The 15991-nt window shown below is 37.1% G+C and overlaps 1 protein-coding gene across 1 annotated transcript in view; it reads right to left on the reverse strand.

The window, feature by feature from the left end:
- DACH2 (dachshund family transcription factor 2) overlaps window positions 1–15991 on the reverse strand; it is a 389866-nt gene that overhangs the window by 42466 nt on the left and 331409 nt on the right. The window contains exon 8 of the mRNA XM_054566642.1: window positions 15212–15295. Coding sequence (XP_054422617.1) covers window positions 15212–15295 — 84 coding nt within the window. The remainder of the gene's footprint in view (window positions 1–15211; window positions 15296–15991) is intronic.

The raw sequence follows: 15991 nt of genomic DNA on the forward strand, positions 1-15991 counted from the left end.
GTGGATAGCTAATCCTCATTATACTTAATAACGGCCCCAAAGCACAGAGTAGAGATCCTGGCTCTTCACATATGCCAAAGAGAAGCTGTAAACTGCTTCCTTTAAGTTGAAAACGTAAAAGTTCTCAACTGAAGAAAAAACATTGTGCATTGAGCTTGCTAAGATCTATAATAAGAACCAATCATTTATCCACAAAATTGCCTAATTTATAAAATAAACTTTAGCCCTGGCTGGTGTGGCTCAGTGGATTGAGTGCCGGCCTGTGAATCAAAGGGTCACAGGTTCAAGTCCCAGTCAGGGCACAGGCCTAGGTTGCAGGCCAGGTCGCCAGTAGGGGGCGCGAGAGGCAACCACACAGGGATGTTTCTCTCCCTCTCTTTCTCCCTCCCTTCCCCTCTCTAAAAATAAGAAAATCTTTAAAAAAAAATAAAATAAACTTTATAGGTATGTATAGGAAAAAACACAGTAGATACTGGGTACAGCGCTACATGCAGCCTCAGAAATTGAGTGGTGGTTTTGGAATATATCCCCCTTGGATAAGGGGAGACTACTACACACTGACAAGACGCTGGGGATATTTAACTGCGCAGATGTAAGTCACGTGAGAGATGGGAGACCGTCATAGGTATACACCTGTTTGTATTGTGTTTTCAGGGCTCCAACATCAGATTTTAATGGTTGATTTTACTAATAACTTTGAAAGTGGCCACTATGGAAAAGCGTATGGGGGCTCCTCAAAAAATTACGAGTACAGTTACCATATAACCCAGCATTTATTCACAGGAACATATGCACCCCTATCTTGACTGCAGCGTATTCATGGTGGCCAAGACATGGAGACAACCAAAGTGTCCCTTGAGAGATGACAGAATAGAGAAGCTGTGGTCCATATGAACAATGGAATATTACTCAGGCGTCAGAGAAGATGAAACGCTGCCATTTGCGACAACGTGAATAGACCTTGAGGATATCACGCTAAGTAAAACGAATCAGACAGAAAAAGTTAAGAACCATATGATTTCACTCATATGTGGGCTATAAAACTGAAAGCAACAAATGAACAAACAAGTGAAAACTCATAGACACAGACAATGGTGTGGTGGTTACCAGAGGGAAGAGGGGTGGGGTAGTAAAGGGTAAAGAGGGTCAGATATACAGCAGATATATATGCTTTGACTTTGGGTGGTGAACACACAATGCAATATACAGATGATGTGTCATAGAAATGGACACTTGACACCTCTATAATCTTATTAACCAAAGTCACCCCAATAAATTTAAGAAAAGATAAAAATTAAATAAATTAAAAATAGAAGAATCTTAATAAAGAAATTCTATCTGTAACACTTTTATTTTTAAAACAAGAAACTAATACTACTCCACATGTAAATAATTCTACATTGACAATGTAAGAAATAGTCTCATATTAGTCAATAGGAAATGATTTTCAGACCAACACTTAGAGCCCACATATTATTCCCATTTTAGAGATAAGAAAGCTAAGGTTTAGAGAGAATAATTTGTCTAACATGCCATTGATTAATTGCTTACATAATTTATTCTACATTATCAAGGGCCAATTACGTACTAGGTACAAAAGCTGTGACAAAGACTCAGAACTCTTCATTCCAAACATAATTCCCACTATACTAGTTCGCTTCTGATATCTTTTTTTTAAGTGAGAGTTTGCCATCTTCACAAAAATTGTGCCCTTCTGACTCTGAATCAGCAACATGCAGAAAGATGTCTCATCCTTTTACAGAGATAAAAAGTATTTTAGAGAAGAGAAAATTCTCAATTTTCCCAATTATCTGGCAGCTGTCGTCCCAACTCCGGGGACTAGCAAGGAAACTTATAAATGGAAGGCCCTCCAAAAAGAATATGAAGGGACGAAAGCGAAATAAGCCAGGGGATGAAAGAGAAATACCATACGATCTCACCTAGGAGTGGAACCGAATCAACAAAACAAGCAAGAAAAATATAACCAGCAACATTGAAAGAAAGAACAAACCGACAGTAACGAGAAGGGAGGAGGGAGGGGGGTCATGGGGAAAAGAAGGGGAAGGGTCAAGTCAAGAAGCGTGTATAAAGGACCCACGGAGAAAGCCAAAGTGGGGAAGGATGGAGGGTGGGGGGTGGGGGTGGGTGGGGCAGGGGGAAGTGGTGGCGGGAAAATGGAGACAAATGTATTTGAATGATAAAAAAAAAAAGAGTATGAAGGGGCAACAATAAATTCAGCTTTCTCTCACTTCTACACCCACCGAGTAGCAAGAGATTCATGAAGATTTGTAAAAATATTTATGTGAAAAACACTGCTTGTACATACTAATACAGAGATATAAAGCCTTTAGGTTGTTATTTTTTCCGCTGATCTCAGTGACAGCTTTCAGGTAATAGGCGCTGGAGGAAGCTTTTGCAGTGGGTGCACGAGACGACATAGTTGTTTCTCATGTTTCATCCATTTGCAGCTGAATGACAGTTTAAATACAGGACGGTTGGAAACTTTCCTCTGTCCATCTGTTACTACGCCTAAAAAAGGTATTTCTTTTTTTTAAAAAAAAAACCTTTAAAATAATTGTGTTTACTTCCTTCCCATCTAAAAATCTTTTAATTTGTAATGACTGAGATATAATCAGGAGATGAGTAGCATCTTGCATTTATCTTTTGATAAGTATTCCTTTTCTTTTGCTTAGAAGGCCAGATATTAGAAGAATGGGTGTAGCTATAGATAGAATGATATCACGCTTAATGCAGATTTATATATGTAGGTATCGCAATGTCTTAACTATGCACATAGTTTTCTCATTACATCCTATGCATTGAAATAGAGTAACTCAATGGAGCCCATGTTTAAAAACTTTCATGTTTCTATTAACTTTTTTAGTTAAATTGCCAATTGTTTTCCATGAGAGGAAATGTACTCTCTCAGACAGGAAACTGCTGCTAAAATTCTGTTTAGACACAAAGAGTACAGGAAGTAAACAAATTAATGTTTTCCAAATGGTGTGCTGAGTACAAATTGGATCCAAGTTTTGTGTTAGAGATTAAAAGTAGTTAAAATCATAATTGTCACTTAAGCTTTTCTATTCAATGGCTCTTAATTTCTACATATTCTTCAGAACAGTAACGATTAGCTTTTCATATACTTTTTCCATTTTGCATCTCTCTCTCTATTGTCTATTTCGTAAAAATTTCAACACATAAATCCAAGAGAATAGATGTCTAACATGTATTCTGTATTTGTAGAAGTGTTGTATACCTGAAACCCATATGATTTTATCAACCAATGTCATCCAATAAATTCAGTAAAATTAAATTAAATTTTAAAAAATTTTTAAAAATTTACATGGGGACTTATATAATATAGGTATCCAAATACATCCAGAATAAGTAAATAAAAACTTTGAAAAGTATTTATGATTAGAAGACTGAACCTATACATTGAATGTTTGATTTTAAAAACACAATAATTCTATGTTTATAGTAATTAATATGTATGCTTTTTATCTCAATGATGAAATTCTAAACAGCCAGGAAAACTAAATTTAAATACATAGAAATACATTAATTGACTATTTGATTTGCTACTAGACTTATAAGTAAATTGTTTTGGATTAGAATACAACCGTTTTCTAAATACTAACTGCAGAGTTTATCCTTGCCTAACAAATATTGCTAGATCAATGTGTAACTATGGGAGTCAATGAAAAAGAAAATGGAGTAAACTGTATTTTTAAAGTGCTGTTTTATAATACAGTCAAGTGAATGGGTCTATTTTTTTATATTTGCACTCAAATGACTCTATTTTTCATTAGCTTAAGCCTGAATACAGGCTATGTATTAGAAAAACACTACTCTCGTATTTTCATAGATGGCTTAGTAACAACAAGTTACTTTATCTAATTTGAGTTCTCACATTTTAATTCAATACAATCACAAATATTGCTTTTAGAATACAGCTCCCATATACACGCACAGTTCATTCGTTATTTAAGAAAGGCTCTTGGTTGAGTGAACAGAAATATACTCTGCTTATATCCAGTTTGTTTTGTGCGTTATTGCCAGTTTTTAAGCTGTTGGTCTAAATAAAGATGATTAAAATTATAACAAATCTCTACTTCAGGTGCAAATAATTTTTAAAGAGTGCAATCCTATCATATTAATCAAAACAGGTCAGATAGTGTCAAAAGTGTTGCAGATGATCCTGACAGATTTTGATACAAAGGGGGAAAAAGACCCAGAAAGGGTTTCTAAAAGCCATAAACTATTTGCTTGATCTGTCTCGTGTGAGATTGTCAAATTATTCCCAGAAGTGGTCTTCGTGGTAACCACCCTTTATAAATAGTGCCAGACTATGTTGTAACATGAATTTCAGGTATGGGAATAGAAACTGAGATAAAGTTAAAAGTGATTTCAAAAGTCCTTGTCATTTTAATTTACAATGTTAAATTACTTATATTAAAGGCTTTCTTTTGCCATGACCTTAAAAAGTGGGAAAAGCGAGCTTTAATCTGGAGATATAATAATAATAGATATAAGGATATATATATATATATATTTACCAGCAAAAACATCATTGATGACAAATATAAAAGCATGCCTTGAAGTATTTATCTGAAAAACGGCATGAAAAAAATCGAGCTCACAGATCAAAATCGTCCAAAATAAATAACAGGCCAAACATTTTCAGGTGTTATAAAATAACATTGTGCTTTAAAATCTTTATGTGCATCTTGGTTCCTTAGCTCATTGTTTGTGGCTTGTTCAGTCCATCTGGATGCTTTCAGTTTAATTGTCAGAAAACTTCTGAAGAATTAATTCCCATATTACATTTGTCTATTGCTGTTTCAGGTGTTACGCACCTGTTTTCTCTATCCTTCTTTCATCACTATAAAAAAATTAATTCTCATTCGTCAAAGGAATACCTCAAACTGTAAAATATACTTTACCACTAATGAAATCTGTTAGATAAAAATGAAGATAGAGAACGCTTCCCATCCAACTCATCCTATGACATCGTAATTCCCTGATGCTATAACAGGACAATGATATCACAAGGAAAGAAAAACCTATGGAACAATATCAATTATGAATACATACGCAAGAATGCTCAACAAAATATAAGCAATCTATATGCAGCAACACATAAAAATGATTATATACAAGACCCAGACGGTTTTATCGAAGAAACAAAACATCAATCTGACATATCAAAACCAAGAAAAGTATTTCTTTTTGCCATGTGACATAATCTGATATGTAGAAAACCCTAAAACCTCCACATCGATTCTACTGGAACTAATGAGCAAATTCATTAAAGTTGTAGGATACAAAACTAGTATGCAAAAGCAAGTTGTGTTTCCATACACTGATGAAGAACTACCATAGTAGTTAAGAAAACAATCCCAATTATAATTGTAGTAAAAAGAATAAAATATCTAGGAATAAATTTAACGAAGGAGGTGAAAGACTTTTGTACTGATACTACAAAATATTGATGAAAGGAATTTAAAAAGAATTTAAAAATATTTATGAAAAGCAGCTCATGTTCATAAAGTAGAAGACCTGACAGAGCTAAACTGTCCATACTTCCCAAAGGCATCTACAAATTCAATGCAATCCTTATCAAAATTCCAATGACATTTTTTACAGAAATAGGAAGAACAATCCTAAAATCCATATGGAACCAAAAAGGGACCCCAACCTCAAAATTATATTACAAAGCTATAGTAATCAAAACAGTGTGGTACTGGTATAAAAACAGACTTGTAAACCAATGGAACAGAATAGAGAGCCCAGAAATAAGGCCAGGTCTGTATAGTCAGCCAATCTTTGACAAAGGCACCAAGAGTATACAATGGTCAAAAAATAGTCTCTTCGACAAACTGTGTTAGGGAAGTTGTCCATCCACATGACAAGTAATGAAATTTAGACCCTTATCTTAAGCTATCCACAGAAATCAATTAAAAAAGGATGAAATACTTAAACATGAAACCCGAGATTGTAAAATTCCAAGAATAAAAGGCAAGTGGGAGTCCATCAAACCAAAAGTCTTCTGGGGAGTAAAGGGAAAAAAAAAATCAACATAGCGAATAGTCAACCTATGAAATTGGAGAAAATTTTTGCACATTATAAATCTGATAAAGAGTTAATATCCAAAACATATAAGGAACTTCTACAACTCAATAGAAAAAATAATAACCTGATTTTTTAATTTAAATTAAAACAAATTTTTTTAGTGTTGTTCAATTACAGGTGTCCCAAATTTTCTCCCATTGCTCTCCCCCACCCTAACCCCCCCACATCAAACATTCCCCCCAAGTTCTCCTTGTCCATGGGTCCTTTATACATGTCCCTTGACTTGCCCCTTCCCCTTCTGTCCCCCATTGTCCCCCTCCTCCTTCCCGGTCACCATCAGTTTATTCTTTATTTCCATGTCTCTGGTTCTATTTTGCTCACTTGTTTGTTTTTTAAAAGTGCAAAGGTACTTAAATAGACATTTCTTCAAAGGAGACACACGAATGGCAGACAGGTACATGGAAATATGGTCAGCATCGCTCATATTAGAAAAATTCAAATCCAAACCGCAATGAGATAAAACCTTACACTTGTTAGGATCGTTAATTTTTAAACAGATAACAAATGTTTATGAGGTTACTGAAATCCTCGTACACTGTTGGTAAGAATGTAAATTGGTGCAGCCACTATAAGATACCATATGGAGGTTCCTAAAAAAATTAAACCCTAACTAACATATGCTCCATCAATCCCACTTTTGGGTATATATACAAAGGAACTGAAATCACATGCAAAAAAATGAAATTGGTTCCCTACCTAACACCAAACACAAAAGTTAACTCAGAACTGTTTGTAGACTTAAGTGGAAGAACTAAAATTATAACACTTTTAGATCAACAACAGGACTCTACCTTCAAGGAGCGTCCTCTTGTTTTGGCAAATGACTCTTAGATATGACAACAGATGCGTATGTGGCAAAAGAAATAAACAGATAAATTGAATTTCGCTAAAATTAAAAACATTTGTTCATCAGTGAATACTGTGAAAGAAAAGACAATTCACAGACTGAGATAAAATATTTCCAAATCATATGCCTATTAATGGTGTTTTATCCAGAATGTATAAAAAACTCTTAAAACTTGAAAACAAAAAGACAAGCACCTTAATTAAAAAATGAAAATGGGACTTAAATAGGTATCTCACCAAAGAAGGTATGAAAATAGAAAATAAGCACCTGAAAAGGTGCCTGATGTCATTATTCATCAGGGAATACAAATAAAACCACAAGATAACACTTTACAGAATTGTAACAGGGCACAGCCAGGTTCTCCCGAAGGGGGGATTTGTAACAGGGTTCAGAACTTGGGGTGTCTAAGAAAAATATAAGATATTCTTCCACTGTCCCCAAGGCGGGTCGCCACGGGGGATGGGGGACCTGGAGCGGGGCCACTGAGAGCAGATTCTCTTCATGGATCACTAACAGGCCAGCTTCTGACCTGACATGGAGCAGGGCCACTGAGAGTCATTTTGCATGTCCAGTAACAGGTTAGCTTCAGATGTCATATGCAAAGATGGTTATTTTGCATCTCAACAAGGCTCCCCTGGCAGGTTTGCATAAACTGTAACCCAGGATGTAACTGGGAAGGGGAGAGAGGGCCTGCGGGAGAGACAGAAGGACACAAACGCAGGGGAACAATGCAAAGACCATGTGGAAGGAAAGGTAGGAAAGGACTCCTTGCTCATGGGCCCTGAGAAGGTGCCACGTGGTTTTGATTTAAGAGCTGGAGATCGCGGCGCCGCAGTGGATGGTGCTGAGACCCGCGAGAGGCCTGCCCAGCCAAGCTCTGGACTCCGTTCTTTCTCTTTTGAAGGACGGTGCCCCTGCCTGGCCTGACTGGGCGAAGCGGGTATGGCAGGACTCTGTGTGTTGCTGGGGCTCTTAAAGGGATTTTGCGATTTAACAGTGACATTTAGCCATTCATCAAACCTGTATAACTTTTGAATAAATAGTTCCTTTCCTTTTCACCAAACTCTGCCATTGAGAGCCGGAATTTCAAGGGCGGGGGGCAAGGGACCTCCAACCAAGGGACCCCGGGGAAGGGGGGGACGTGGTTCTGGTTATATCATCAGGGTCCCCCGCAACGGGTCCACATTCGGTAACAGAATGGCTATAATCTAACAGGCAGATAATAGTTCATTGTTGGACATGCTAGAGAGAAATTGTGAGCCTCAGACATTGCTGGTGGGAATGTAAAATTCTATAGCCACTTTGGAAAAGAGCGTGTCTGTTCTTCAAGAGGTTCAATGTAGAGTTAACGTATGGCCCAGCCATTCCATCCAAGGTATATACACAAAAGAAATGAAAATAAAAGTGAACATAAAAATTGTGCACAAATGTTCATAGCGGTATTATTTATAACAGCTAAATGGTGGATGCATCCCAGGAACTGGTGAATGAATAAATAAAATGGCATATATCCATATGACAGAGTAATATTCAGAAGTATAAAGCCTGAGGAAGAAGACACCTACTAAGAAAGGACTCCTTGGTGGCTAACTGGGCTAAAATTAGAAGAAAAGGAAAAAAGAACCCAGGCTAGCAGCGATTTCTACACAGAGGCCTCTCACGCAAAATGCGCTTCACGGAGAAGCCTTCACTGAGGTGCCTGCCTTTGAAGTTAACTGTCTGCCTGTACTGTGCTCCTGCCCTCTGAGCCCTTATAAAGAAGCTCCTGGAATCCTGTTTCCACCAATAGAACTGAGGCTTTCTCCATCCAAACAGAGGTGGATGTTCACCATCAGTAATTATCAGAGAGATGCAAATTAAAATCATAATGAGATACCACCTCACACCTGTCAGAATGGCTGCCATCCATCATCAATCAACAAGTGACAAGTGTCGGCAAGAATGTAGAGAAAGGGTACCCTTGTGCACTGTGGGTGGGAAGGCAGCCTGGTGCAGCCGCTATGGAAGGCAGTGTGGAGTTTTTTCAAAAAATTAAAGGCAGATCTGCCGCAGGACCCCGGGTCTGTACTTCCAGTGATTTATCTGATTCATCCCAAAATAGTAATTGGAAAGAATATACGGATCGCTATCTTCATTGCAGCGTTATTTACAATAGGCGAGCTATGGAAGCAACCCAAGTGTCCATCAATAGACTATTGGATAACAAAGCTGTGGTGCATTTACACAATGGAATACTACTCAGCCATAAGAAAAGAGGAAATACTGCTGTGGCAGCAAGGATGGACCTAGAGGGTATTACGCTAAGTGAAATTACTCATTGGGAGAAAAACAAACAGCGTATGATGTCACTTATATGTGGAATCTAAAGAACAAAGTAAACAAAGAAAGAAGATTGAAACAGACTCATAGACACAGAGAGTGAACTAGCGATTGCCAGATGGGAGGGGTTTTGGGGATCTGGGTTAAAGTTGTGAAGGAATTAAGAAGCACAAATAGGCAGTTACAAAACAGTCACAGGTACGTAAAGGTATAAGGAAGATAGCCAATAATATTTCAATAGCTATGTGTAGTGCCAGTTGGGGTCCTGGAAATATACAGGGAAATACTATGTAAAATACATGATTAGCTGACCACTAAGCCATACACCTGAAGCCGATCCAAAATAAAAATAAAAAAAGAAATGTAAAGATGCACACACATCAATAAAAATTACAACCTCAGTTTTTAAAAGTAGTGGTACCAAAAAAAGCATAAATAAAAAGTAGTGGTACATGTATACAATAGACTATTACTTGGCCATGAAAAGGAAGAGATGTTATCATTTGCGACGGTGTGGAGGGACCAACGGGGAATTATGCTAAGTGAAACAAGGCGAACACAAACACCATATGATTTCATTGATATATGGAATTAAAGGACAAAATAAATGAACAAACAAAACGGAATCGGACTTACAGATGCAGAGGAAAAGTTGATGATTAGCAGACGGGACGAGGTTGGGGGGATGGGTAAAAAATATGACGAGGTTAAAAAGCACAAATCGATAGTTACAGCATCTACCTACACAGCATCTAGGTGAGGGGATGGAGTCAATAGTGTGGCACGTGAATTATTGGAGGTTCACTTTGTAGATTATGTAATAGTCTGAGCACTGTGCTGTACAGCTGTACGTAATAGAAAGTCATATTGAATGGCAACTGTAATTGAAAAATAAAATTTTAAAAACTAGTGCTGGAGCAGAGAAAAGGGTCCTTGACCTGACAGCATGATCATCGATGTAAAAAGTAAAACAATAAAACTTACAGAAGCGAACACAGGAGAAAGTCTCAGGACCTGGGGCCAGGCAAAGGGCCTTCAGATTTGACGGTAAAAATGGCATAAAAGAAAAGAAGGACGAAATGATTTTTGTTTAAATTGGTCTGCATGCGACCCTTATAAGAGGATATAGAAAGAAGTTACAGAGTGGTGAAAATATTTGCAAACCTCATATTTAACAAAGGACTCGTACCTAGAATATTTAAGAAACTGTCAGATTCAACAATAGTCAGGGGGTTCAGGATGACTGGCCATTAAAGAAATGTACATTAAAACCACAGTGAGATATCACTGCACACGCCCATGAGAACAGCAAATTTTTTTTTTTTTAAAAAAGGAGAACACAAAATCCTGACAAGGATGTGAACAACTCAAGCCATTCATATATTGCTGATAGGAATATCAAAATAGAGCAGCCGCTTTGGGTCATAGTTTGGCAGTTTGTTATAAAACTCTACACATACTTACTGTATGACCCAGCAATTGCAATTTTGGGCATATATTCTAGAGACATGAAAAGTTATACCTACATAAAACCTATCCATAGCCCTGGCCGGTGTGGCTCAGGGGGTTGGGTGTCGTCCCACAAACTGAAAGGTTGCCGGTGTGATTCCTTGTCAGAGCACACATCTGAGTTGTGGGTTGGGCTTTAGTACATAGTCGGGCGTGTACAAGAGGCAACTGATCTCGATGTTTCTCTCTCACATCACTGTTTCTCTCCCTCTCTATCTCCCTCGCTTCCCCTCTATCTAGAATCAATAAAAGAAAAAAGGGAGAAATCAATGTTGTACATACATGTTCATAGAAGCTTTATATGATATTCCTACAATGGATACATACATACCGTGGAGTACTAGTGAGCAATAAAACAGAAAAGAAAATTGAGCGCATGTAAGAATTTGGAAAAATACCAAGGGAATTTTGCTGTGTTAAAAAAAAACAAACAAACAATCAATCTCCAAAAGGGACATGCTGTAAACATTCTTAGGATGGCGGAATTATAGAAACGGAGAAGAGTGGTTGTCAGAAATGAGAAGTTAAGGGGCGGAGGGAACGGTCCTGTTCTTTTCATTGGAGTGTAACGGAGACACAACACTGCATGAGATTCACGTGTACCACGTAAGGACTCGACATTTACATACGCTACAAAGTGTTCGCTGCAATATGCAAAACTGCCATCTGTCACCAAGCAATGTTAATTATTTTTCTGCCGTGAGATCTTTTAAAATTGACTTTGTTAGCAACTTGCAAATGTGCAATATAGCACTATGGACCATAGTGCTCACGCTGGGCATTGTATCACCGCGACGCGTTCTGTCTTATCTGGGCGTTTGTACGTCTTCGTCTCCTTCACCCCTTCAGCCACCCCCTAACCCTGTGCTTTTTGGCAACCGCCCATCTGCTCTCTGTACCTATGAGTTGTGTTTGGTTAGGTTTGTTTGTTTAGCTATCTATCTATCTATCTATCTATCTATCTACCTACTTATAGATTCCACATGTAAGTGAATCATATAGTGTTTGTCTTTCTCTGGTTGACTCATTTCACTTTGCTTACCGTCCCCAAGGTCCATCCATGTTGTGGCAAATAGCAAAATTGTATTCTTTGTATGGCTGAATATGATTGTATTTTATATATATGTATATATATAAATAAATATGTATATATATGCATATATATATTTATATATTTGTGCTTCTGCCTATTTGTGCTTCTTTCTGGAAAGTATATGTAAACTTTCTGGATCATACAGTAGTTTATTTTTTATTTTTCAATTACAGTTTACATTTACGATTATAAGGTGTTTGTTTCCAACGTACAGCAAAGCAGTTAGAAACTCATGTGCTTTACAGAGTGGCCCCCACACGCTGCTTTGATGTACCCACCTGCCCCCCCGACGTAGTTATCACGACATTATCGACTGCATTCCGTGCTGTAATCTGCATCTCTGCGACTATTCTGTGATGCTCAACTTATCCTGCTTCATCCCTGTGCCTTTTCCAACCCGCTCCTCCGCCCGTCGCTCTGACAACTACAGTCTGCTCTCTGTATCTATGAGTCTGCTTCTGTTATGTGTGTTTATTTTGTTCTGTAAATTCCACATATAAGTGAAATCACCATTATGTATTTTAACCTCATCGTAAAGTACGTTTGCAATGTCATTTGTGTTTTCGTTGGCCCAACACATGGCTTTATTTTTCAAAAACCAATATTCAAAAGATATATTTCTCATTTCCACAAGGATCAACAACCATTTCCAAGCACCTGAATAATGCCACTGGGCCTTAAAGATGTAGTGCAGCATCTAAGTTTTCTCAGGAATCGGTACAGAAAGGGAAGCATCTTTTAAAACACAGGATATGTATACTATAATAGCGTCAGTATGTATCCCAATCTCTCCTCTGCACTGAAGGTAGACTATTGGTATATAAATAAATACCATAATACTTTTATTCAAGATGAAATACCCTTGAGATTCTTATGATCAGAAGATATTAAAAGGACTAAGCTTTTCATCTGTCGCCTGCAGACTGATTTAAAATGTAACGGTTCAGCTGACTCCAGTTTTGGGCAAGGTGATAAATACATTGTTACACTATTTCTAGAGCATTTCAGATTTGATCATCCCTGCTTCTTGCACACACGAAGTTTTCAGCGAATACGTTCAATAAAAAATGTCAAATAGCAAAAGCCCTCATTGTTGCTAATGGCTGGAGAGGCCAGAAGCTGCTCAGGGAAAAGGATCTCCTTTGTGTCAATTTGTTTGTCCTTTGACTTCACTTCAGTCAAGTGTTTACCTGGAATGTAAAATCAAAGGCGTCGCTTCACTCAGTCCAAATACAGTACTTGAGTCACACTCGAGTTTTTGAGCTGAAACTAAAACAGCGACTGCAGTTTGGACATAGTCTCACTCAACGTTACCGCCAGGAAAGCCCAGATAATAAAGGCTTTGGATTGTCTACATGTGAAAATTTAAGGCAAAATGTAAATGATCATCGGAGACATGTATCACATTGTCACCCAATTTCACAAGGCATAGTAAGAGACAGGCTACACGAAGCATACTTTAATGATATTTCTTCCTTTTCTAAAAATTTCCACACAATAGCAAAGCTGGCATTTTATAATTTCCAGAGCTATAAATCATTTTTAAAATCATGATGATATTACTCAAAACAGATGTGAAAACATATGTTTGCCACAGTTGTATAAGCTGCTTACTTGTCATACTTAATAAATGTTGAGACTTCTCCTTTAGCTGCATTCCCTTTTAATAACAAAAATCTACTTGAGGAAAACATATTTTGTCTGAGTATCACAAATCTAGCTGCTAGGACTTGACACAGAAAACCTCATTGAAAAGAAAGCTTTGTGTTATAGCCGGGATACAGCTACATAGACATCTCTTGCCTATCAATTTCTTCATCAGAATGTGTGACCAGCCTATTAGAACTTTTGTTTACAATAGAGATTCAGAAATTCCAGTAGATACCATTGTGTATTTTATGAAAATCAGTTACTATACATCTGCACAAGCACTTCGGCTGATTTTTCATAAGACACAACAGTATGTACTTGAAGCATCCAGGCCAGTTCTAAATGCCATTGTGATACATTAGATCCAGCTTGATATTTTCCTAGAAAAGTTGCTTTACTACCAAGCCATCCTTTAGGTAGCCCTGACTTGGTGGGAAAGAGGTCTCAGGTCCAAACTGCTGTTGGGTCGTGAATGAAGTTTTATCTTTAACTAGAATTGCATTCCCCATATAAGAAGCTGGGTGGCTTAATATACTGAACTTGACTTCTTCCATTCTGACTATTCTGAAATCAATCATTTACATCTCAGAGCCCCAGAGGGTATACCCTTTCAGTGTTTGCATAAGAAAATATCAAACATGTGGCAAGGAAGCCAACCATGGATCAATGAAATTAAAATCATACATTATTCCAAATCCGAACTAAAATGCTCATCGATCTTATTAGCAAGTGAGTTCAGTCTAGAGAAGAAAATTTCCTCCATTAATCCTTCCATTCTTCAGGAAGTCTTTTTTTTTTTCTATATACTATGAGCATCTTCAGTAGAGATAGAAAAAAATGTACCCTATGGTGAAGTACAAACAGACCCGGTGACGATCTTACATGTTACTTTCTGTTCTTTACCTCAGAGTCACTGTGGCAGTCGCAACGCATCACTTACAACGTGCTCACAACCACTTGATGGCTGTTTGGTATATTTTAAAAAATATTTTGAAATACGCCCATGTATTTTTGCCTTCTCTTATCTTTGCAGCCTTTTAAGTGAAGGACACTCAGCTCTCACATCAAGAGAGCATGACTTTGAAAGTCGTACTCTCCCTACCTTCTTTAAACAAAAAAAAACTGGGGTCCCGTGCCGAGGTCATAAATGCACCGCAGTAGATCGAAAGCCAGATCCACTTACTTACATTCCAGGTAAACACTTGACCGCAGTACCTTGCTAAGCTTTTATTTGTAATGTCCAAGGGAGCAGAGATTTTGACACTCACTGTTGAGGACCGAGAGAAATAGCTTTCACGACAGCAACTCGCTTTTTCAAACATAACCATCAAATTGTGAGGCATTCCAAAATATTTAACAAAGTGCATGTATGATTGCGAAAGAAGACTCATATGTCTCTGATCGGGGTAATAAGGGGACTTTAGGATTATGTTCTCCACCACAGGCCCAGACAAACCTCAGGCTGCTTATGGAATTTATAACATCAAATAAACACGCTTCAGATCAATACTACTTTTTTTTTAACTAATAAAATAATTCTCTAAAGCCAGTATGGATCTATTCTGACTTAGGGAAGTGGATGCTATATACTGGGATGTGAATTAAGTTAGTATCTGATCTTTATATGAACATTAAATAAGCAAAAATCATTTTACCTTTATTATCCCTTTGGAATTTTTTGATGGTTGGTCCATTGTCTTGATCAACAACAAGTTCCTCTCTATTGCTGGACATCATAACTGTAAATAAGAGATATAACAGAATGATTTTCGTGCAAATCACTCAAAAGAAAGGCAAAAAAAAGCATCACAGAAATAGCTATTTTATTTCAATAACAACTAACATCAATTTTATATACTTCTTCTGAAGCGCAAAAATTGGTGCTTGGACAATGCTGGAATGTGACTGCCAGGGGAATTAGAAATGTCTTATCCTGACAAGACATTTTTAGAATATTATATAATATGTATATAATGGCCACCATAATTCCTTTAATTAATTTTAAAAATATATTTTTAAACTTATATGTAAATTAGCTATTTCCATCCATAATTAATAATCTGTTTCCCAAAATGCTTCTAAAAACAATTTACCCCTGAAGTCCATAAATTTAAAATAATTATGCATTACATCACTTTATGGAGCTTTTAAACATATAAACAGTAAAACTACTAGATACAATATAAATTTCTGCACAAAAATTTTATATTGAAAGAAGGAAATCATGCCCATTTTCATAGGTTAGCATTTAAGTTTCTTTAGTTAAAGTTTATTAAAACATATAGCTCTACAGCTAAAATATGGTCAGTTTAAAAATCATCAGACCTTTTTCTTCACTTCTAGACAATGTCACTATTGGGCCCAACTGGACTGACGGGCCAGTGACTGCCAGGGGAATTAGAAATGTCTTATATTGTCAAGATTTTCTAGAATAC

This window comes from Pteronotus mesoamericanus, unplaced genomic scaffold (genome assembly GCF_021234165.1).
Source record: "Pteronotus mesoamericanus isolate MK-2021 breed Mesoamerican mustached bat unplaced genomic scaffold, CSHL_Meso_final contig_177, whole genome shotgun sequence".
Taxonomy (NCBI): Eukaryota; Metazoa; Chordata; class Mammalia; order Chiroptera; family Mormoopidae; genus Pteronotus; species Pteronotus mesoamericanus.